The sequence below is a fragment of the Taudactylus pleione genome, unplaced genomic scaffold, assembly GCF_031769625.1.
Source record: "Taudactylus pleione unplaced genomic scaffold, aTauple2 ptg000018l, whole genome shotgun sequence".
In the NCBI taxonomy this organism is placed as follows: Eukaryota; Metazoa; Chordata; class Amphibia; order Anura; family Myobatrachidae; genus Taudactylus; species Taudactylus pleione.
In genome coordinates, this window is record NW_028284420.1 from 8,217,523 (window position 1) to 8,242,706 (window position 25,184).

The 25,184-nt window shown below is 44.6% G+C and overlaps 1 protein-coding gene across 1 annotated transcript in view; it reads left to right on the forward strand.

The window, feature by feature from the left end:
- Positions 1-1,247: 1,247 nt before the first annotated feature.
- Positions 1,248-25,184, forward strand: part of VAPB (VAMP associated protein B and C) — a 50,209-nt gene continuing 26,272 nt past the window's right edge. The window contains exon 1 of the mRNA XM_088442475.1: positions 1,248-1,501. Coding sequence (XP_088298601.1) covers positions 1,444-1,501 — 58 coding nt within the window. The 5' untranslated portion in view covers positions 1,248-1,443. The remainder of the gene's footprint in view (positions 1,502-25,184) is intronic.

Consider the following 25,184-nt stretch of genomic DNA (forward strand, 5'->3'; position numbering starts at 1 on the left):
TCATGCTTAACTACTCTCCCAGAAGGTACAAGAGACTCACGATTTTTACTGTAGTCTCCTGCACCCCCTAAAGAATGGGCGGATCTCCCGCCTACTTCCTAGTGAAGTTGGCAAGATGGAGAGCATAATTTCAGGAATTGCAGTTCCGTAGGGAGGAACGGGGCTTAAATTACGCTAATGGTGTAAAGAGTCTAGCTCTGCCACAAAAGTGGTAATCTACATATCCTCTCCGCCATCTACCAGAGAGAATTTTTTCTTTGTGGGCTGGCTTGCAGGGTGCCTGGAACAGTACTCTGCAGCCAGGATCACTGCTGCTGTGTTGCCGTAGCATCCTGTAGACAAGTACCCTGCAGTCTGTGAAGCTGGAGCTGGTCCTCATGACACTCCAAGTCAGAGCTGCACTTACCAGTGTTGCCAGCCCGGACCCTCCATGCAAAATCATGATTTTGGGCGCCAAGGGGGCGGGCTGAGCTTTTCATAATTTTCTTGCATTAAAAAAAAAAAAAAAGCACAAATCAGCTATTTGACACCATTTCAAAACCTACCTACAGTACCTTCCTAATGGTCACTAACAGCCTTCTATAGGGTCCTTCTAACGAAATTATCCATTTTGGGGAGTCCAGGATGGTCTCCCCACATTTTCATGCACTTCTCAAATCAATTTGCACCCCTCCGCTGCGAGTAGTGCGAATAGGCAATATTAATTGGATTGGAGAATTCTCCAGAACGCGCTTCGATGTGAAGTCTGCGAGTTTCAGGATACAACCTCAGTACTTGCAATTCGCACCTAATTGGATTGACCACATGGATAATAACAATCAGCTTGCTGGGGGGGCGATGAATAACCTGTCTTAACGGATGAAAATATTGCACAATTTACTTAAACAGAAAAAAAAATATGTAAAAGGTTTCCCGACTAAACTGACACATCCCAATCGGAAAACCCTGAGTCTAGTCATTTAAGTGATTAACATGGAAAAATGTATATGCACCACGGCGAAAACATTCACAACATACACAGGTTGGTGGCTGTATTGTTGAATTTCACCGATAAGGAAAAAGGTAAAAAGCGATTTAGGTTAATCGGGGACAATTGGGAGACCTCAGCATGTGCTAGGACAGCTGCTTGCTGTGTGCGTGCTGCTGTACGGTGCCAGTATAGTCTGTGACAATCATAGTGCTGCTAGTGTCGCGCCAGTCAGAGTGTAGCAGTGTCCTGCATTCGTGTTCCAGCAGCTGGCCCCACCCCTTCCCCGCCCCGGACACTGCGCCTGCGCGGCGGATGGAACGTTCCCCCGGGCCTTGCAGTGCGTGACGTCGGCAGCCTCCGCCCTCCGCCGCTTTGCTGCATCACCAGCTCCTGCACTACTCACTGCACAGGCCCCGAGCACCCCCTGACCACTGTATGCACTGCCCCCCACAGGAGAGCACCCCGGAGGAGACATGGCCAAATCCGAACAGGTCCTAGTCCTGGAGCCTCAGCATGAGCTCAAATTCAAAGGTAGTTAACCCTGAGGCGGCATCCGCCATTTTCTAGCGCGGGCGAGGGGGAGCTGGGGGTACCCCTGGGGTGCAGGGGCTGGGAGAAGGACGGGCGTCATGTGGGGTCTCCGCCCCACGGGGGATTGCACAATATCCTGTGTGTAGGGAAATATATGTATGTTGCAATGTATCTCACATGACATGTAATATGTTCATAATATCGTTACATGATAATGTATCTCTTCATATGTAATGCATGTACGAAGTATTACTATATAATGTCTGTGCTATAAATCTTGTATTACATTGTAGTCTGCATGTTACACCTTACACTGTAATGGAATACGTGATATAGCTTGTGTATAGAAATAGAGAATGTCTGCTCAGAACATGCTAGATCAGAGGAGAAACCTGATATAATTGCACCACTGAACCACAGCTGATGAACGCAGCTACTACACATTGCATTGTAACACAAGACTAAAGTGCAGGTCTATGGCCCTTCCTAAAGGCCTGCCAGCTTCCAGTGTCTCATTAGCATATTATTGGTTTTATTCTCAGTAAATACTATAGTGAGTATTTCAGGAGAAGATAAACCCACAGGCTTTGAAACTGCTAAGAAAAGCAATGCTTCATATTACTAATATCAGGACGTCAAGCAGACTATATTTAGTTACATTATTTGGCCTTTACTATATTGTGGATTAGCTGCTGGAGTACCTGGAATGTAAATGAAATTGTGATTGTGCACATTAAATCTGAGACTGTAATGTACAAGGAGCAACATTGTACCTCCCATGTATAGGAATGCAGCAGCACTTGTATAAAATGAAATGCCCAACCTGCCTCTGGTTGCATATAGATCAGCCATCGGATAATTTAACTTGCTAACTGTAGTCATGAGAGCAATACATTTTCACAAGTTGTTGTGTACAATTGCACACTGTACGGTATGGTCAGCCATAAAGTGTACTGCATATGGACATTCTGAAGGTGGATCCTGCATAAAATTGACACATGAAATAAACAAATTTTGGGGGGCAAGGAGGGGTACTCAAGGGAAAGAAATGTATTTATTTAGATTATTTTTAAAGTTTTAACATGGCAGACGTTATTAGTGCAAGATATATTGACAAAAGCTTAATTTTTTTTAACTTTATCATATATTTTATTGTACAAAATATTTACATTATACTGCCACTTCTATGGATGGGAGCAAATGACAATCGTCCAAATGCTCACAAACCCTGGAAAACAGACAAAAATGATCGTTCAGACAAATTGGTTAAAACACACAAATGTAACCAATTTGAACAATTGTTTTTGTCCGTTTTCCAGTGTTTAAAACCATATGATCAACTGTCATTTGCTCCCATACATTACCAGGATTTAATTCCAACCAGCCAGATTGGACAGATATCTGACAGATAATTGTATAGTGTATGCCCAGCATAAGTTGCAATGCGATTTGACTAGGACACGACAGCAGCAGACTGTGCTGATTAATTTGATATGTAACACTTGTATATCTGTGTGCACCTGAGTCTGTAATATGATCCACAATGGAACTTGGAATGAAAAAAGCTCCGGCAGCTACATTGGGCACAATTCAATTAAACGCAAAGTGAATAGCGCTGGGAATGAGCTCCCGGAGCTATTCAATGCTGCGCCAAGTTAGGTCGGGGAAGGCTCATTCTCGCGCCTTAAACAGGGTGTTTAGGCACGGGAATGGGCATTCTCCGACTAAACTTCCCGGCGCGATGCTGTTTTCCCGGCGCTAATGGCAGAAAACAGCATCGCGCCTGGACTTTTGTCGGATTTCTGCTCGCGTCCTTGGAGGGATGCGAGAAGAATCCTTAGTCGGGCTTAGCAGCACAAATGAATAGCTCCCGCAGCAGATTCCTGGCGCTATTCACTTCGCGTTGAATAGAATCGTGCCCGTTGTAGCACTTTGTATATAGATTCAGAGACTCAGTCACACACACATATACAGATGTCTTATATCAAATTAATCACATTTCATTGCAAGTTAGATGCATTTTCTGTGAAAAAAGATGCAAAAAAGGCGCCCGGCGCTAGCAGAGTCTCTCGGGACCAGTCGCACCTAGAGGGGCTTTTTAGCGAGACTGCAGCAAAGATGTATAAGGACACATCTGTACTTCTGCAACGTTAGCCTTTGTACTGACTGAATGATTGTAAAGTCTCTTCATTCTTAGCACTTATCAGTAAAGTGTGTCCTATGTCCCTGGTGTTACATCATATTGTATTACTGGTTAGAGTCAAAGTGCTTCAGTGATCGAGCCACCATCTCATGGGTGCCATAATTTCAGCTGGTTTAGAAAGACTTGTAGAAGGCAAATAGACATGCACATCATCTATCTGCAGGTGTTCCGGAAGAAGAAAATGTTTCAGACAGAATCTGATTTACATTTAATAAGGACCCTCTTGCCCTAAAGATAATGATGATAATACAATTGCTTACAATTTACTCTGTGTTTGATCATTGCATGACAACTGACTGTTCTTCCTACCACATGTTTTTGCCTTGTTGTCCTTCCTTTTTTTTCCTCAGAATTATAGATATATTTTCTGATACATAAAATTATTAGATTTTGTTCCATCTGTATATCGATAAAGATTTGTAGTTTGCATACATGACTTACTGTTTACCCTGCAGATTTTACAATGCATTATCTTTCTTGGAGTGCATCACGGTTTGCTTCCTCTGGGACTGTGCAGCTGTATACAGGATCACTTACCCATTAGGGTTTACTGGTGCTAGCTTAAAATGGTAAGGCGTATCTTCCCTCTATAAGCATTCTATAAAAATGTGAAACTGATTCCTAAATTCAACTTGCTTTTTTCCAGCGCTGCATTATTTCACCTTTGGGAAGCCACATAGGTTTATAGTCTTAGCCCCTGTCACGTTTTTTTGTTGGTTAGGCTGTTCTTTCCACATTTTCTCTGCAGTATCTTCTTTCCTTGTTCCATGAATTAAAATTTTCAGAACCGATTTATAATATGTCTGTAATTGAATATTGTAACATTATCAGAAATTGGTATTGTACGTATATAACTGTTCAGTTGTGCTAAGCTGGGTACACTCTAAAAGACGTGTGCCCAGCGATGCGACACATGACCCGACTGCCAACGGGCCAACATATTGGGCGGTCCATACACACTGGGCAATCCGGTGCCAGATATGCCGGCCCCCACTGCATAGCGCTGCTGGGATCGTCGGCCGCCTTGACTGATTTTACTGCATGTACAAACGTTCAGGCCATGCGGCTGACGGCCACACGGGAGCGCGCACTACACGATGTAGTACATACACACTGTACGATATTAACGATTTGTCATTCCAATGCGTTGGAATCAGCCAGATCTTTAACAATATTGTGTAGTGTGTACCCAGCTTTAAGCAGATATATTAGCCGATCAATTGTTCGGTCAATTTATCATGTGCCCGTCTCGGCGAGTGTGTACCAACGATTTGTCTATGAAAGATGTTGTTCACAGACATATTGCGTCGGCTCTGCTGCCCAGCTGATGGCAGATGTATCTGGTAATTGTGCTGTGTATATGGGCGGTCATTCGACCACCTGTACACTTTCAGCAGTGGCCACAGGGAGTGGGAAGCGACGCGGCCAGCGGTACCCGCGGTCAGATGATGGTTGTTCAGTGTGTATGAACAACCATCATCTGCAGATCACTCGATCTGCGGATACATCTCTTAAGTGTTGACCCAGCTACAATGTGTGTTCCATAGATTTCTACGGTTAAAACTCTAGAATGATGTAAATGTGGAATATCGGTTATGTGAATCAAAGTATTGTAGTAAAGGTGCCCATACACGGTGCGATAAAGCAGCTGATCCGATGGATTGGTACGATTTGGCTGCTCTATCGTACGGTGTGTGGGTATGATATCGAACAGAGCGCGCACCCTTGGGGTCGTACATTGCACCCCCAGATCTTACTGCAGGTTTAGTCGGTCAGGGGATGAGATGTGCGATCCCATGCAGCACTATGCGGGTGGGGGAGGGGGGAGCCGGCATATCGGGCGGTCGGCCCCCGATCGCACCATGTGTGGGGACCGCCCGATATGTCGAACGTCAGATTCCCCATCGCGTCACACGGTGCATATCACCCCGTTTATGGCCAGCTTTAGACTGCTGCATAATTTTTGGTGATTGATGGAATAGTAAAGTACAGTTATGCTAAAGGGGCCACTCATCCTAAAATACATGTTAATTTTAATTAGCAGGAAATCTTTTTATGTTTACACATGTACTGTGTATGTAAAAGCTTCCCTGCCATAAATTTAGATATTTGACGAAATGCACTATTCAGTCTCCTTCAGTAAGGTTGGTGAAAGGAAGTTTCATGTGCAAAAAAAAGTCTTTCCGCTGTATTGGCTGGTATGGGGTATTGACAGTCCCTTTGTAGCCAGCGATGCTGTTGATCCCTGAAATCAGGAGCCGGCCTACTGACAAAGTTAATATGCTGTAACAGTAAGTAGCATGTTAACCTTTTCGGCATGCCGGCTCCTGCATTCTGGGATCGACGTTGTTACTGTCAAGTATAGATAGGGCTTAACACTGCGCACTGGGAACCCCTATTTGTGCGAAGTGAGCTGCTTAGTATGAAGGGTGTCCTCCCTTCCAAAACATATAATATAAAGAAAAATAATGCACTCAGCGCTCAAACCTCTATATGCATAGGATGTATGTACAGAATGATGGTCTTTAAATGTGTTTGTATCTCTTGTACTTTAGTGATATTTATGAACTAATATACCAGACTGCCAGAACAACGGTATTAAAATCACTTTTACTATTACAAATGCTAAAAATGAAGGTTCACTATAAAGTGTACAGATGAAATGAACGTCACCAGGATTTATATCTATGATGCACAATTGTGGAAATGTCTATAACTAGTGACACTGCTACTGCCCCTTTGTAATTTTAGATTAGTATGTGGTCTGTCTTCAGTACCGTGGGTACAGATGCTGTACTGTCTATTAAGTCCATATGGTCTCATAGAGGTGGTAAGTGGTGGCCCGCTGTTGCCTTTGCAGATTCCTGATTGATGTTCTGTAGATAGCTGCTGGTGAAAAGAATTGAATTGTGCCATTTGGCAGCTGACCCCCCCACACACCTGACGGAGCTATGCAATTGTTGCTCTTGCTTAGCACGATCAGCTGCCAGCGCTGGCATTAGAGGTCGCGCCCCCCGGGAGTGGTGAGCTGAACTGCGCCAAAAGTGACCCGTTTGGGCACCCAAACTGCACTTTTCACGGTCACGCCCAACATTTTGGTAAGGTTTAGCTGTTGTTCGTGGCTAAACTCGATCTCCATGGCTGCGATAATTAGCATTAAGTGAATAGTGCCCCGCGATCTCCTGTCACTTTAGATGGGAGATCAGGCGCGCTAAAACAATTGAATTCCGCCATTTGTGTCTCCCTGATTTCTAGTAAATTAATAGGATGCATTGGCATGAATATTGTTGGCTTAAGGTGCCCATACACTGAACGATTTTTTACCCGAAATGGACAGTTTTGACGCTTTGTACATACCAAACGTGTGAAAATAGTGTTTTTTGTGTGTTCTGCAACCCTGATGCGCATCCCCGCCATCCTCTAGTTGGCTCGCAGATCAGATGGTTTTGCAAAGAGATCTACGATCTTTTGAGTACAATCTGATTAACTTCTATGCATCTTATTTTAAGATTTGAACGACCAATCGTACACCATTTGACCACATCGCTTGAAAATTTTCAAGGGAAGAATTTCAAGGGAAATCGTACAACACATCTTACCAACTTTGAATCGCACCGTGTATGGGGGCCTTTAGTCTGATGTTGTAGATTAGGTCAGTATGTGAGTGGTTTCCAACTGATTGGACTGGATGAACTGGCAGCTGTAAACTCACTTCAACCAGTGTCTCCACCATTTTATGTATGACCATGGCTTTCAAATTCTGTAATATTCAGGTTGATTCCAGTGGATAAAGACCAGCTCTAGACAAGTTAAAATATAATAAATGCAAAGCTCCTCACTGAGGTTGCGCAGTGACTGATTTATTTCAGCAGGTAAACTAGAATTCTATCACTCTGCGATCTAATCAACCATCTGACACAATTAGATAAATTGGGGGGGGGGGGGAATTCAATTCAATGTGCTGTTGATAGCTCCCTCCCGGCGCTATCAACAGCGCACTGAACTGAATCCCCACCCCCCACCCCAATGAGTGATTAGCCAAAACAAGTGGGTATTCAAACTGTACTTTATCAGCTGCAGCACAGTTTGCTAGATCATGCAACCCATAAATATTAATGCTAACAAGTTTAAACTATGATTCTGCATACAGTACATGGAATGATTCTACATACAGTACATGGATATAGTGAGTAGCCCCAGGAGGGAGCTCCTGGAGCTATTGAATTCACTGCGCTGTTTGGTCCAACTAAGGGATTTCTTCTTGCACCCCCCTGTGCATTGTCCGACTTAGAGCCGTATTCAATTAGAGCGGATCCGCAATACTTTACTGCCTCCCAGACTTTTCGCCTACTTCGCGTCTTTTGTAGGTGGAAAAGTATTGGATAAACTCCGTATTTAATATGGAAGTAGGCGAAAACGGGACCCGGCGAAACTTGAACAGGCGGAAAGTCCTGTCAGATTTGGGGAAATCGGCCTGGTACCACCCAAAAGATGCTCTGACATGGGGGTTAGCTATGGTACCCCCCGATTTGGCTTGCTGAAGGTATTTGGTGTTTTTAAATGGGCTCAATAGCTGCTAAATAGCATTTTTCTATATGTGGTGATAAATAGTATTCTGGAGTATTTTTTCCTGAAAATAAGTTATCCCAGCAAATTTGGGTACTTAAAAATGGGGGTTAGCATATTTAAAAGTTGCTAAAGTGAAGTTGTAAAAATCATGAAAAATCCACCTGCCGCAAGCACCTGCAATAAAAAAAAAAAAACACTTGGGGCATACTCTGGGACCCCCCCCAGAGTCAAGTTCGCTAGTTTTCTACTTTGTCCCCCAACATTTTTTTTTTTTCACCCCCAAATTCAAAGTGATTTTTTGGGGTGTTAAGTCTTTTTTAAAAATTTTTTGACACAGTCTCAAAATAATCAAATCAAATAAGATAATGACATAATTTCTCATTTATGGGAATCTGTACTCTTCTATTTATTTCAATGCTGCATCTGTTATCATCCTCTTGCTGCTGCTGTACAGGAAATAAAATCCCCTCCCATCCCGCCTGGTCACATGAGTGTTCAAAGAAAATCCATTACATTGCAGGGAATGTAGATTCTACGCTCCTAGCAGGGACCAAGTACATGATTGGTAAGCCAGACATTAAATTTGTCCCCTAATTCACCACTAGAGCCATATATACTGCAATCTGCGAACTGCAAGCATGTGGAATGTGGACGAAAAAAAAAGTTATGTTTTTACACATGCAGGTGAAATTAAGTTTTCAGAGTGACTGATCAAAGCTGTAATAGAAGTAAATGCGTGTTGGTAGTATCTCCTTAATATTTATTACAGACAATAAAATAACCTTTTCCTGTCTGTCAGTGACTAAGGCTGGGTTCACACTAGAGGCTATGCAGACGATATGCGTCCCGTCTCACGACAGGTCAGCTGGGTATACATTAATTGTGTACCCAGCCTAACACATTGACGTCATGTTTCACATAGTAAAAAATGTTATCCCCTCTTGCCTAGATTATGTTAAACTAGTCCTGTCTGGCCTTCCATATTCCCATCGTCGCTCCACCTCTACTGTACCTCTGTCAGTCACTCCTCTAGCTCCCTATTCTCCACAGAATCCTATTCAAAATCCTTCCATCTACTATATCTCCAGTGGCTGTCTCTTGCCTTCTGGATTGTCAGGTGTCTGAACCTCTGTTATGTCCTGCGGCGCCCAATCGTACTTGCCTTCAACCAGCCATCCTTTTAAACGTGTTTTTTAAGACTCCTCTCTTCACTGAAATCTACCATCTCTACACCAGGAGCTCATTCAGACCTGATCGCAAGATGCGGCCACTCGCTAGCAAAAAGGGGCCAGATATTTAAATGAAGCGCTCGCACTGTGTCGCATTAGGACGCCCTCTATGTCTTAGCGAGCTACGGCCAAGTGCGCTCGCAAGTGTATAAAGATGCCCCCTTGCCACTCGCAACACACATCATCTCCGGGAACTGTAGGATTAATCGGTAACATCAAGAGCCATCGGAGCTGCTCGCAGCCCTTGATTGCCTTTCCCCACTGCAAGCACTGCGATCAGAGCAGCCTGAAATACATGCAGGTGACATGTACAATGACGCTACTTTGCTAATTATGAACGGCGTTTTGGCGGCCTGATACGCCTGCGTCCGCAACACCACTCCCCTGTTACCACCCACAAACTGCACTATTTGTCACTCAAAGTAGTGAGCTAATAGTGGCTTACGAGCAACCAACATCAGATCGCAAAGACTGGCTTGCGCACGTGTACTGCGAATTATACGCATGCACAGACGGGTGAAAATCGCTCACAGCGAGCGCAACTTAGCGACCGGGTCTGAATCGGGTACCAACTCTCCAGCCTCTGCATCCCACAGTTCTGTCCCCTCCCCCTCTTTGGGGTCTATTTACTAAGCCTTGGATGGAGATAAAGTGAATGAGAAAGAACCAGCTTCTAACTGCCATGTCACAGGCTGTGTTTGAAAAATTACTGGAGCTGGTTGGTTCTTTATCTCCATCCAAGGCTTAGTACATAGACCCCAAAGTCTGCCCATATTCTTTTTAAAATGTTACCTCTCTAGAGCAGGGTCCTCTCCCATTTATATTCTCTTCCTAATTATGTAATCTGAGCAATGTAGTTATGTATATTTAAAATTATGTCTTTATTAGTATGTACCCATGCAAATTGATGTATGTTTCATCCCTATGTATGGTTCTATGGAACCCTTATGACACCATATCAATAAAAGATAATAAATAGTAACCCGCCCCTTCAGTAAGTTAGATAAACCTGTCCACCGTACAAATGTAATATGACTTTGTAATACAATGTAATGTAGACATATTTTCTGTATTATTTCCATAGGTGTGTGTGTGTGTGTATGTATATATATATATTTAAACAGTGTATAGCACCCATAATATTGAGTTCTAAAGATTCTTTAAGTTAACCTGAGATACTTTTCTCTACCGGCTGTTTAACCTGTATCACAAAAAAAACTTTAACCCTCACCCACGACTTCAAACAGGAAAGAGGCAGATAAATAGCATGCTTAAATAACATACCAAACAGCTCTCCTTTTCCTTACTAAACCAGCACTCTGCTTCATGCCAAAACTTCACTGATATACTATGGCATGGTGCAGAGGGATGGCAGTGGCTGGAATTGTTATGCTGACCCCACTGTTTAGCACAGGAGGACTGTCACAAACTGCAAATGTGGATTCTGACTGGTCCTCCCTTATTCTTTGCCCTTCCCATTTTAAAGTGCCAAATAGAATTGACTTGTCGGTACTATATTTAAAACCAGCAGGGCAGAGTAACAAATGTTTGTTTGAAGTAACTGCCAGGGCTTCTGCTGGTATAATTTTACAGTAAGAGTTAGTGTAGCTGTAAATAAAGTAGCATGATATGGGAAGCTCATACATGCTCATGAACTAGTTTCAGTGCAGTGATGCAACATGTGAATTTAATCTGAATTTATGTGGCTGATCTTACAACCCGATCTATGCCTTTTTTTAAAATCTCAAATAATTTCCAACTGATATATGTCTCCTTCATGAAGCGGGGGACACTGGAGTGTTACTCATGGGGTATAGACTGGTGGAGAGTGGAGCCGGCACTTTAAGAACTTAAACCTGTGACTGGCACCTCCCCCTCTATGCCCCCTCACATCCTCAGTTTTAAGAAATGTGCCGAGGGAGCTGATCCTCGACAGCATCTCCTGCATTTTTCAAATTTTATTTATTTAATCAGCACAGGCAGACAGTAGCCCCTGTCTACCTGCACTGTGGGAGCCGCCTGGGAGGACCCGCTGACTCCTCATGAGGCACGCGTCTGATTCCCTGACCACAGCTCACAGCTACTGCTGCTGTAGAAGGGGGACCCGCCGCAGCTGCACGTGCCTGGGTTCGGGTCCCCCCAGGTCCACCGCACACCGAGTGGCACGCCGGAGTAAGTATTCCCAGCCTACCCCTGCTAGCGGGGATAGGCTGGGTTAGCGGTATTACAGTGCACACACCTCCTGTGTGTTTAGCGACCGTCTCCCGGCGGCTCTCCTTAGGGCTTGCCGGGGGGGGGGGGAACCTTACAAGGACAGGGGCGGAGCTTCTTCCTGGAGTAGGCTTTCGCTCAACGTGGGCTTCCTCCTCCTGCTCAGTAACAAACGCCCACTCTCAGACAGCTTCCCGCCAGTCACCTTCCCTGTGCTCTGCCTGCAGCAGCTCTGGTGGGTGTGAGCATACAGCGCCCTGGCCCCATGCCTCCAGACTCCTCTGTCAGCACCCTGTTCAGCCTGTACCTGGGAACAGTGAGTTTATTATTGTGATGAAGGGGGCTGGTGTTGGGCAGCCCTGCAGAGGGATTTGTAGACACTCCTCCCTCTCTATTGCTATGCCTCTCCTCATTTTCTCTTCTCACGGCTTGTGTGTTGAGTTTATTTTTTTCTGTATCTGTCTCCTGTGTACTCATTAGGGATGGGCAGAGCGACTCACAGTACTGAGTTGAGCCACATGGCTCAACTCAATGGAGTGTCTCGAGACACTGCTCTGTAGATACAGCAGAGCTGTAGCAAGCAGGGGTGCCGGCGACTCTGAGTGAGTCGCTGACAGCCCCGCTGTTTGCGGCCCAGCACTGATGATCATTCTTCTGCACTGACTCTCCCGAGTCAGTGCACACCCCCCGAGCCCGGCAGTAGCAGCACAACTCCGAGTGAGTCGCTGACAGCTCCGCCCCCTCCACTGCTAATCCGACCTGATTATACTTCTGCTCTGACTAGGGAGAGTCAGTGCACACACACTCCGGCAGTAGCGGCTCCCACTGACAGGCTAGAGACTGAGGTGGGTGTCTCGACACACCAAACGTTGAGTGGCTCGAATCATTCGAACATCTGAATGATTCGAGTCCTTATGTTGAGACACTCACCTCAGTAGCCATCTCTAGTACTCATAGCAGGAAAAAGGACAGCTTCAAAGGCTTCTCAGAAGTTCTATGTTTGTAACAAGTGTAATGCGAAGTTCAGTCGGGCTCACTCTGATGGCACCCTGCTTTGTGATTCCTGCGAGGGGTGGGGTCCTGCTCCTCCTCCAATGACATCTCCTTCACAGGACTACACTCCATCCTGGGTTGCCGCCCTTACTGGTGTAATATCGGGTCTATCAGCAGAGTTAACAGAGTCCCGCAGGGAAAGAGAGACAGCAAGGATGCAATCTGAGTCGGCTTGGGCTCAGATTGCATCTATTTCTGCGCATTCTAAGCGAACCGTTGGGTCCTCCTGGGGCTGCAAAGGGGGGTTTCTGTCACACAGTTGTGTCGGGCGGCCACGTGGTCTGGCACACACACTTTTGTGCGGTTGTGCTGGTTTGACACCTTTGCGACCTCTGAGTCTCACTTTGGCCGTTCTGTTTAGCAGGTGTTGCAGTGCATTCCTTCCCGTGGGGGTAGCTTTGGGATGTCCCCATGAGTATCACTCCAATGTCCCCTGCTTGATGAAGCAGAAAACAGGATTTTGGTACTCGCCGTTAAATCCGTTTCTCCGAGTTCAGCAGGGGACACTGGATGCCCTCCCTGCGCTGTTATGGTGCCGGCTCCACTTTCCACCCGTCTATACCCTATAAGTATCACTCCAGTGTCCCCTGCTGAATTCGAGGAAACTGATTTAACGGTGAGTACCAAAATCATGGTTTTGGGATTTGAAGCAGAGGCTCTTTGTTTAGAATGTGCTTTGAATATGCCTTAATTGGTGCTGCAGGAGACATATAGATTGTTTAATTGCAATACCAAGTGGTATAAGGTAGCACCTTATTATATTGATAGGAAAAAGATATAAATGCTGGTTTTTATATTGTGTTTTTGGAAACAAAAGTAGTTACAATTGTTCAGTGTTTTAATCGAATACACCAATGGATGACCGTTCTGATGAAGAGATTCCAGAGAATGTAACATAAGATATGTTACATTCTCTGGCCTTTGTGATTTTTAAAGCAAACATGAACACACATACTGATATTTTTTATTGAATGTCACTGGGAACCAGGAACAGGAGCCCTTTTTTTTGTTTTCTGACCAAATTGCTGACTCTTATTGGTCCTTGCCCACAGCTCTAAAAATATTTCTTTACCCAGTCCTTGTCTATGCCGCAAGTGTACTGTAACACGAACGGTAGTGCTACATGTGCAGGTTCTTTACCATCTCTGTCTTAAGCATATACTGGAGGCAGTTCAATTAAGGGTGATGGGAAGGAGTTCCCAGAGCTATTTAATTGACTGCGCTGTTAGCCTGACTTAAGGATTTCTTCTCGCACCCTCTTGAGTGCTGGCCATGATGCTGTTCATTCAGCATAGCCCGAGGCTAATAACATTGTGGCGGTCACTTCAGTCAGAAAATGCCGATTAGAGAGCCTAAACCAGTGTTGGCTAACCTTGACACTCCAGCTGTTGTGGAACTATATATCCCAGCATGCCCTGCCACAGTTTTAGCATGCCCTAATAGCAAAACTGTAGCAGTGCATGCTAGGTTATGTAGTTCCATAACAGCTGGAGTGTCAAGGTTAGCCAACACAGGCCTAAACACTTGGCTTCAGGTGTGGGGGTAAACCATTAAAAAAGCACCGGGAACTCCTTACCAGCGCTATTCACATTGCATTTAATGAAATTTTCCCCATATATTTTTGTATGCATACACACTTACCAATGTTTGGAATAGTACAAACCTTGTGAGTGTGCTGTGTTTATGATGAGTCTACGGGGTATATTTACTAAGGTGTGTGTGGTTTTTTTATTTTTAGAAGTGGAGATGTTGCCCATAGCAACCAGATTCTAGCTATTATCTTCTAGAAGGTGTTAGATAAATGTAGAATTTGATTGGTTGCTGTGGGAAACATATTCACTTCTAAAAACCCGCACTTTAGTAAACATACCCTTATGTGTGCACACAGCTTTCATCAGAAGAGCTAGAGTAATGGCACGCGGTCTGTGAATGTTGTGGAATTCAATTCAGTGCGCTGTTGATAGCGCCGGGAGGGAGCTCCTGTAGGTATTAAACTCAGCGCGCTGTTTAGTCCGTTTAGTTGGATTTCCCCCTCGCACGAGAAATTATTAAAGTGCCAACTGCGAGGCTGTGTTCCATCTTAGCGCGATGCTAACAGCCTCGCGGCGACCACCTTAGTCAGAGAATGCCGGTTCTCACAACTAAACACCCAGGTTTAATTCGCGAGAACCGCCATTCTCCGATTTAACTCCTAACTGTCAGACCTAGCAGTGTGCTGAATTGAACCGCTCTGGGAGCTCCCTCCCGGCGCTATCAACAGCGCACTGAATTGAATCTTCCCCCCTCCCCCCCACTGCCTGCTCTCATTTAATTATTTTATTTGAGTTTTGTTTCCTATGAGATAGCACTGCACTTGGGTTACTTGAAAGTGTGGCTGGCAGAGGAGGCGGGTGTGTGTGAGGCTTACTTAAGAGTAATGTTAATATAAATAAACTGCTGTTTTGCCAACTTGTGTAATTGTAGCCAAGCCTTGTCCATGCTAATTACAGCACTTGGCATATGTGAGATCACATTGTGTGTATTTATGAAGTGTGAAACACACAGCAGGTTCAGAAAACCCTTGGGATTCTTATTTTTTTTTTCAGTGTCTTTTAATTGTAAAAATGAAGGAAACAGCTTGTTGCTAAGCTCTGCCACCTTGCTGATGTTACAGCCTTTTCCTCTAGCTCTCCGCTGTACATCCAGCGGATGTGTCAGGTGTGTACAACTTGTCATAAATATCTTCCCAAAGTTATGGCAGTCATATCTGTTATAAGGATTGCAACTCGCTTTATAGAAAAGGTTAAGGGGTCAATGTACTAAGCCTTGGAGAGACTGTGACAGAGAAAAAGTACTAGCGTTCTCGCTAGGCTGTTTTAGCGGGGCGCGGCGCCCTGCCCTACTGGAGGGCAAAAAGCTCCCTGCCCTCCCGAAGGAGAGCAAAAAGCGCCCTGCCCTCACAGCCTGCGCGTGCCGTCTTCAGCCACGTGTTGCAGTGTTCCGCGTGTGGAGAAATGTGCGGTGACCCGGTCACCACCGGAGAATAGACGCCGGACGCATGCGCCCGGCATCTATTCTCTCTGCAGCGCTTGGGGGCTGCCTGGCGTGCCCGTAAGTGCCGTGCACGCCCCCAAGAGTGACGAAAAAGGGATGCACCTTATAGACACGCCCCCTTTTCAATGGCCACGCCCCTTTTCGGGCGCACGCCTTTGACGCACGCACAAAGGTGCCCTCTCTGGCTCCGGCGCCCTGCCTGCCGCCGGAGCTAGAGTGAACACTAAAGTACTAACCTATCAGCTCCTATTTGTCATTTTTCAAACACAGCCTGTAATGTGACAGAAGCTGATTAGTTGGTACTTTATCTCCACACACTTTATCCCTCTCCAAGGCTTAGTACGTAGACCCTTTAGCACAAATATATACTCAGTTAAGCGATTGTTTACAGTAAGAAAATCATGCCCACATCACAGTACTTGCAAAAGTTTGTTAAAATATTCTTTTAAAAATTGATTTCAATTGCTTTGTCACCAGTAATGCTGAGGTCTTCTGTTCTAAATCTATGGTTTCCTGGGTAACCGATCAGTCATAAACTAGGCAGCTTGGGTATGAACAATAATTTATTGTGTAATGCTGAAGTGGTCATTGTCAGGTAGCCTGCCCCTTTACCTGTGGCCCCAGCTCCTTCCAACTTAGTTTTTTTTTTGCTTTACACCCCGTCAAGCTTCAGCCCAAAACATGGCACTGCAGGTGAGCTTGGCCAGGGCATAAATTATATAAGAGGGGGAATATTTATTAAAGTGCGGGTTTATAGAAGTAGAGATGTTGCCCATAGCAATAAATCAGATTCTAGTTATCTTCTAGAACAGGGGTTCCGAACCACGGTCCTCAAGGCACTCTAACACAGGTTTTAAGGATAGCCATACTTGAGCACAGGTGACTTAATTAGTACCTCAGTTATTTTGATTTAACCATCTGTGCTTAAGCATGGCTATCACTAAAACCAGGATTGTTGGTGTGCCTTGAGGACCGAGTTTGGGAATCACTGTTCTAGAAGCTGCAAGAAGAATGGTAAGTAGAATCTGGTTGCTATGGACAACATCTCCACTTCTACAAACCCGCCCTTTGGTAAATAAACCCTTAAGTGTAAACCTGAGTAGAACATCAACTTGTACATCATATAACCTCTTTCACACAATGCAGGGATGTCACACAGCACATCTAAGATCAGATAAGGAGGCCAGACACACAGTGTATGCCATGTGGTCTCCCTCAGATCTGTCTCCATGCTTCTTCGCTACTTAAATAATTTGTAGCTAGGTTGATATTGGTGACCAATTAGTCATTTGTGGTCACTGGTATTCCAGTGAGTGGGTATATGGGGGGAAAGCTTGAGGGGCCTGTGTACCCCAAAAAAGATGCACTAACATACAGAATCAATGTAGATGTGTACGATTACCCCTAATAAAAGTGTTTGGGGTTTAGATAGCTTTTTATTAGCGTCTATGCAAAAGTGGTGAAGAATGGCATAAAGCAGTATTTTTTGGTGAAAATAAGTAGTCCTGTCAAATTTGGGGTCCTTGCAAATGTGTGCTAGCATCTTTAAATGTTTCTAAAGTGAACTTTTAACAAATTTCAAAAACACCTGACCCATCCTTGCAGACCCCCAAGAAGTCTCTTTCGATAGTTTTTATGCTTGTCCCCCCACTTTTTACTTTTTCGCCCCAAAAATGAAAGTACTTTTTGGGGTGTTCTTAGGTTTTTTTTTTGCTAGTTTTGTCCTTTTGGGGGGCTGTCCCTATGGCTCTGGGTCGTTTCCCCATGTTTGCACTCCAAAATAAAGATTTTGCACTCCTTTTCACCAGCTATTCATAGGCTAATCTTTTTTGCCTATTACATTGCATTGAGTTTCCGCGTAAATGAATTCCAGCTGGAATTGAATTTGGAGGTAAGTTCCCACCAGGCAAAAAGCGGCAATAGGCAAAACTGTTTTGCCGATCACTGCATTTTGCCTCTAATTGAATACAGCCCTAAGTCGGAGAATGCTTGTTCTTGTGACTTAACTTGCTTGTTATAATTGCGAGAAACAGCATACTCTGTCTAAAGTACCGGTTGCGAGGCTGTTAGCGACGTGCTAAGCCAGAAAACAGCCTTGCGCCCGGCACTTCAGTTGGATTTCTCCTCGCACCCTCAGGAGTGCTCGAGAAGAAAACATTAGTCAGATTAAACAGTGCGCTGAATTGAATAGCTCCAGGAACTCCCTCCCGTCGCTATTCAACTTCCGCTATATTGAATCTCCCCCCCATGGAAGGTGAGAGGGACACGTTGATCAATAAGAGATTTCTGCAAAGCATGTTTGAATGTCCTGAGGTGCATGTAGGGCCATTTAGGGCAAACAAGTGACTGATGTGGTTTGGTGTTTATTTTTTTTCATTTTAGAAAAAAAAGTTTCTGGATTGGTGAGAGGAGAGAGGTAGGAAGATTGGAAGCATTTGGTGTAATAAGGGTAATGTGCAGCCCTTGCGTTGGCCATAACTGGTTTCATTCATGTTACATTTGTAATTAAGTCTATTTAATAAAAGCATTCATTCTACATAGAAGAAATGTAGGACGTGTTAAAAGCACACCCATGAAACAGACTTTGCTCACTCCATTAATGGGCTTGGATTTAGATGTGTGCACAGCCATTCTGCTGCCAGAAGCAATAACTGAAATGTCACCCTTATCATAGCTTATACAAATATAAGCATTTGTATATGATTTACATTTTTTAAAGACAAATATTTTAAAACGCAAATATTGTAATCTTTAAGCATTACTTTAGTTTTAACCAATACGATAAATATCACACCTTCATGAGCAGTTTTACTTTTTTATGTATTAACTTCATCTGACCACCCCCCAAAAGCTGTCTGTCTGAGACGGCTGAATCAGTTTGCCTCCTTGACCACCCTGTGTTTGGGAAAGCTGAAGTCCTAATTTAAGGCAGGTCAGCTGGGAGACACTGCAGAGACGTTTCCATAAGCAGTGGTAGTTAAGGGTTCAACAGAATGGTAGATGATTGAATGGGAGCTGATCCTGTGATGCGTGCATCAGGCTGGGTGTCACCTTGTTAATTCAAAATACGCATCTTGTGTGTCTACTGTCTCTTCCCTGAGTGTGCTTCAATAATGGTGACGGTCCAATTTATTTACGCTAAATATAATAGGATATAGACTCCTTTACTTTGCATGCAACTATTCAGAGTTGGGAATAGAGTAAGAAAGAACAAGTAACTGCGCATCTTGGTAAAACAATTTTGCATTGCAGGTGGGGCAGATGTGGAGGGGTGTGTCAAAACTGAAATCTATCTTTAACGATTTGGCCGATTCCGATGCATTGAAACGATAAATCGTTCACATCGTCCAGTGTGTACACTATCACGATCCCGAATCGTGTTCCTGCGGGTTGTTGGGCGCATCTTCAGATCTCTTGTACATTCAGGAAGATCTGTCAATCTCGTTAACGATTCCCCTCTTATCGTGTAGTGTGTACGCACTACCGAACGCCAAACGATATGTCGTTCAGACCTGCACGATGCGGCCGTCACTTTAAAGGCATTTCCACTCCCCTTCCATACCTGCTTCAGACAAAGATGCATGCACAGATCAGTGAGATCCGTGCATGTATCTGTGTAAAAAGCTTGTAAAGTGTCAAATAAAAAAATGACCTGGGTTCCCCCTCTAAAAGCACAACCAGCCCTGGACTTTTCAGAGCCAGTCCTGTTTGTCTAAATACGAGGGACAAAAGACTTAGAGGTCCCCTGTATTTAGTACAACCAGCAGTAAGCTAGGCGAGCCGGTCCTGGTATGGGAAATACAGGGGACAAAATGAGTAGGGGTCCTCTGTATTTTCCATAACCAGCACCGGACTCTTTCTAGCGGGGGTGTAATGCCACAGCCAGGCCTGTAGGTGCAGGGTTGAGAACTACAGGCCCCAGTAAGCCTCCACTGCATGTCGGTACTTGGAGAACTACAAGTAGCAGCATTCGGGCATTAAGGGACTGCTGGTACCTGTAGTTCACCTGCAAAAGAAATATTAAAATAAACACAAGACACACCGTGAAAGTATAACTTTATTACACTTAAACTCACTCACCTACAATCCTTGGACACGTCCTCTTCTCCATGTATTTCCAAAACCAGGACCTGCTCATCGAACCCAGTGCTGGTTGTGCTATATACAGGGGACCACTACGTCTTTTGTCCCCCGTATTTAGACAACCAGGACTGGCTCTGAACAGTCCTGGGCTGGTTGTGCTATTAGTGGGGGAATCCACACAATTTTTTTAGAAATAATATTAACACTCTACAAGCTTATACACAGATTAATGCATGGAACTCACTGATCTGTGCATGCATCTGTGTCTCATAGTACAGCCCCCTATTTAAATTTAGCAGAAATCTTTAAGATGGTCGTCAAGTACTTTGGCAAGCAAACGATATATATAGATTTGAAAATCGTTAACGATGAATGATATATCGCTTGGTCGTTGGTAAAATTGCACTGTGTGTATGCACTATATCGTTAGTCCAGGAGTTCAGGGGAAATCGTTGATGACATTGCATCGTTTGCAAGTCGTTTAATGTGTACCAGCTTAAATTGCAGTGTAACAATAAAGCTGTGCAGCATTTGTGAGCTACATGCAAAAGCAGCCAGTATTTACCCCACATGCAAAAAATATTTGCACCCCCTTGCATTGCAGCATGGTTTCAAGGTACAGTGGTAAACTTAATGCTGTCATGAGAAAACAGGATGTTTATGCACTTTACAATTCAATTTTAAATTGTGTAAGGTGGTTTTCTCCTTTTTAAAGATTCATACAGGGGTATTCAATATGGGTGCGATAACATCGTTTTTTGCGTTAATATCGCAATTATGACGTCATTATCACAGGTTTTACTTTTACACCCTATTCAATTTCAAAGAGTTATCGCAGTTTTGACAAGTCTTTGATAAAAAACGGTGATAACTTTTCACCATTGAATAGGTGTCGAAAAAAAGTGCAGAATTGGGGTTTAGGGGTGCAGGCTTAAAAAAAATAGCCTGCACCCCTGAGAATGACATTTAAAAAAGAACTGTCAAAAAAAGGAAAAAAATAAATAAAAACACCCCAAAAAATTAGTTTAAAAATTGGGGTGCAAAAAAAAAAAGGGTAAAATATTGTTCAACAATAGGTTCAGGGCTATTCTGCAAGTATGCGGCAGGTGTTTTCTAGAATAGAATTATAGCGGCAGGTGCACAAATGCAGAATTTTGAAAAACTTACTTTAGGGACACCAAAATATGCTAGTACCCATTGTCATGTACCCCAAATTTGATGGGACCACTTAAAAAAACGAAAAAAATAACCTAAGTGCTCTTCTGCATCACTTCTTCAATGTCGTGAAAAACACCTGCTGCGGCTATTTAAATCCCCGACTTTTAATTAAAGGCTAAAACGGGGGTACCCATAGTGTTCCCCCATGTTTTTACAATTTTAGGGGGGTCTTACAATTATTTTAAGGAAAAATTCGTAACTTTACGCAAATCCAACTTCGGAGTTTGCGGTTTTCGTTAATTTTATATTGAATACGGGGATAAGCGGGAGCGTGCACCATACCTTAACGCAGAACAAAACTCCGATATGAAACGTTAACTTCGACAGTGAAGTTAACGTTTCATATTGAATACCCCTGATAGTTCCAAACAATATAAAGAAAAAAATTATTTACTTTTTTTTTATTTCCGTATCTGATATTTTAAGCTGTATAGTAAGCAGTGTTATTTTTTGTGTTTGCTCTAATTTTTCTTTTTTAGGGGGCAATAAGTAATGGGCACTCGATGAAGCAAATCACTTGTTTTGGGCGCCCATTTATTACCACGCTTGTCACATGCAAAAGCATCGTGTTTAGCTGCGCAAAGTGGCTACACCTTTCTAAGCTAATGGGCGTGTCGTGAAAATTGCCATTTGGCTGACTAAAAACCAGACATTTTGCACATTTCTGCTTGCCACCTCAGGAGGCTGCAATCAGAAATGTGTGACACCCACATGTTCCTGGTCGGAGCAACAATTGAATTGCTCCATCGGGCTCCCATTACTTAGAGTGCCACCAAAAAATAATTGAATTCCCCCGCCCAGAAGGGGAATTCAATTATTTTATGCTTCTGAACTCCCGTCTAAAGTGACAGGAAGATATTCAATTGTTTTGGGTGGCTATTACGTTTCACGCATGTCGTAACCAAATGCATCGGGTTTAGAGGCGTAAAGTGTCCAAAAGCTGGACTTTTTGCACATTTCTGCTCGCCATCTCAGGAGACCTACAAGCAGAAATAATGGGCGCCCTCAGCACTCTCTTTCGATCGGCACAACAATTGAATAGCTCCTCCAGGCACCCAAAAAACATTTGAAATCATCGCTAAGCAAATTTAAAGGGATAATTTGCTATGTTAGTGCACAAGGAGGTAATCAAACAAAAGAAATATTAGAGATAAAAATATAACTGGTAGAAGAGAGGAGAGACTGACCCCAACAGCTGAACACTCGCTCCTTGCTTTTTGGATGAATTGTTTGGGCGGAATTCAATTGATTCCTGCCCCCATCGCACCCGACAGAGCTATTCAATTATTGCTCCAGTCGGGCACGGTCAGCTGTCAGCGCTACAGTTCAGCTCGCAGCCCCTGGGGGATGAGAGCTGAAATGTGTGAAAAGTAACATGTTTGTGCGCCCAAACATCACTTTTCGCAATCGCGCCCAGCACTTTGGTCGGGTTTAGCTGCTTTACGCGGCTAAACCCGACCACTTTGGGCGCGATCAGCACTAAAATCTCGAACAATTGCATAGCGGCACGCGATCTCCTGTCACTTTAGATGGGAAATGCGGGCCGCGAAAACAATTGAATTCCGCCCTTTGAATTGCTAATGTAAATAACACATGTTAAATGTTTAGTGATTGTTTGTTTATTTGTGGTCTAACAATACCTTTGCACCAAACAAACCCAATTTTTTTTTTTTACAAAATGGATTTGATGCAGGTTGACAAATTTTTGTACATAAATGATTATCAGAGATTTGTGTCAAGGTTTAAAGTCTTCTACAATCAAACTTTTACCTGCAAAACGTTTAGTTCTGAAACTCCTAAAATATGTACCTATAACTATGTTCGCTTGGTCCCCAGTAGCGATTATTTTTATTGTACTTGCTGTTTTAGGTTTATTCATATAGCATTGAAAGCTCCCTTTAAAAAAAAAAAGTAATGAAATTCTATGGGGATCTTAACACTTTTGAAATACAATTTGTCAAGAAGGATAAACAGCTACTGAAAAGTACTGTTAAATCCCCTGGTGGACAAATTTACCATTTTGCTTTCTGTGTATAGTGTTTGCGTTACCTGGGCCACTGGGAAACCAATTGTATTAATTCTGTGGGATGAAAGATTATTCAGTTGAACGCGATGTGAATAATGCTGGGAAGGAGTTCCCTGGCTATTCAGTTGTTTCCCCCATGCCAGGCACTTAGTAGGCAGATGCCAGTTAGCATACCTTACCTTAAGTTGTGTGTTTAGGTGCACTAACCTGCATTTCCAACTTCAGTGCTGGCCACGATGTTGTTAGCGCAGCACTATGCTGAAAAACCGCAAAGCGGACCGAACTTTAGTCGGATTTCTGCTCGCACCCTCAGACAAGTGCGAGAAGAAATCCTTTAGTCGGGCTAACAGTGCAGTGAATTAGTAGCTCCAGGAACTCCTTCCCGGGGCTGTTCAGCATTGCGCTGAATTGAATCGCCCCCATAGAGAGACACTGGGGGTGTTTCAAGTGTGCCGTACGCCCCCTTCTGGGCGTCTATGCGTATAGGCACCCGATGGAGCAATTCAATTGTTTCTCCGGGCATACATTTGCATTTGCCACGCCCACAAGCACTGGGTTTAGCTGCACAAAGCTATTTGGGTGCCCAAAACACCGTCTGGTAGCTAAAAAAATGGCACTTTAGACACATTTTTTCTCGCACCTCCGAAGGCTGTGAGAAAAAATATCACTGCCCGTGTCCTCCCTCGGTCTCCACTGCTGAAGACTGAAGTCCCACTGGTAGGTTCCTCACTCCTCGAGTCCTTCCGCTCAGGTCTGCCTGCATCTCAGACACCAGCACCACCCTTGCTGGTGTCCGGCAGCCAGCTTCCCTCCTACCCCCTGATGCTATTGGTGTCCGAAGAAACAACTCCGCCCACACCCTCACACCATTTGACTGATGGCGGTGTCTAACTTACGGCCCTACCAGGAAGCGTCCTTCACCTCTGCTGGCATCTGTAGCTCAAGATCCAGTTGCTCCACCCTCCCTACGCCCAAGTGTCTGGGTTGGCTGCTCACAACAGCACTGACGTGTTGTGATGCAGCACCTTCCCCCGTTCCTCTGCTCACCAGCTGTGCGATGATGTCAGCACAGCCCTCCCCTTGTCTATGTATCGGGCATCACTAGACAAGGGGTGGGCTGCGACTGCAGCATCGCACAGCTGGTGAGCGGGGGAGGCTGCATCACAAAACAGATTTGTCAGTGTCAGCGCTGTTGTGATTGTGACCAACCAGCCCAGAGCTGGGGAAAAGAGTGAGCTGCGGTTAATAAGACCTGCGACCAGGGCTGACTCCAGGTCAACTAGCACCCTGTATGAGAAATGGTGGAGCACCCACACCCAATATAAATATAGTGCCCCCCCACAGTCACTGTTCAGCCCTCCCCTACATACTCAGCAAATGCTCACTGCACTGCTGCCAGCCCCCCCCTCCTCTCACCCTTCAGCAGAGGCCCCCCTCCTCAATCAGCAGTGCGTGCTAGCACCTATAGCTCAAATTCATTCAATAAATACAATAAAATTCAGTTTCAAACTCATCAACAACAAATTCAATTTTAACCCCACTCTAGGAGTTCTTGCAGCGTCGGTAGTCATGCTGTCGGCTGTGCTACTCCTCACGCTGTGCTTGAGGCAGCACCGCGGTTCACTCCTGCCCCTCTGAGTCCTCCTCCACACCGACAGCCCCACAGGTCTCGCCCGCCGGACTCGAGTCACTCACACTGCAGTGCCCCGTTTATGTCACTGACAGTACAGTCCTGACCGCGCCTTTGCCCCTGCTGGCTGTCGCTGCTTTATCGTGGGCGGCATGGCATGTGTGCTCCGTCCTCTCCCTCTATCCTCCTCTGTTGCAGCAGCCACAGCGGAGTTCGCGGGCAGGGACGATGGCGTGTGATGTCACATGCCAGCAAGTGGTCACACGGCCGGCCGGTGCTGCCAGATCCAGGCGGAGTCTGTCACTCAGTGATTGTGACAGACTCACTGCCAGAGGGTTGCAGCGGCAGAGGGGAATAAGTGTGCCCAGAAAGGGAGCGCTCAGGTGAAATGTGCATAGAGCTGGCCCTGCCCTCGGCCATTGCGAAGG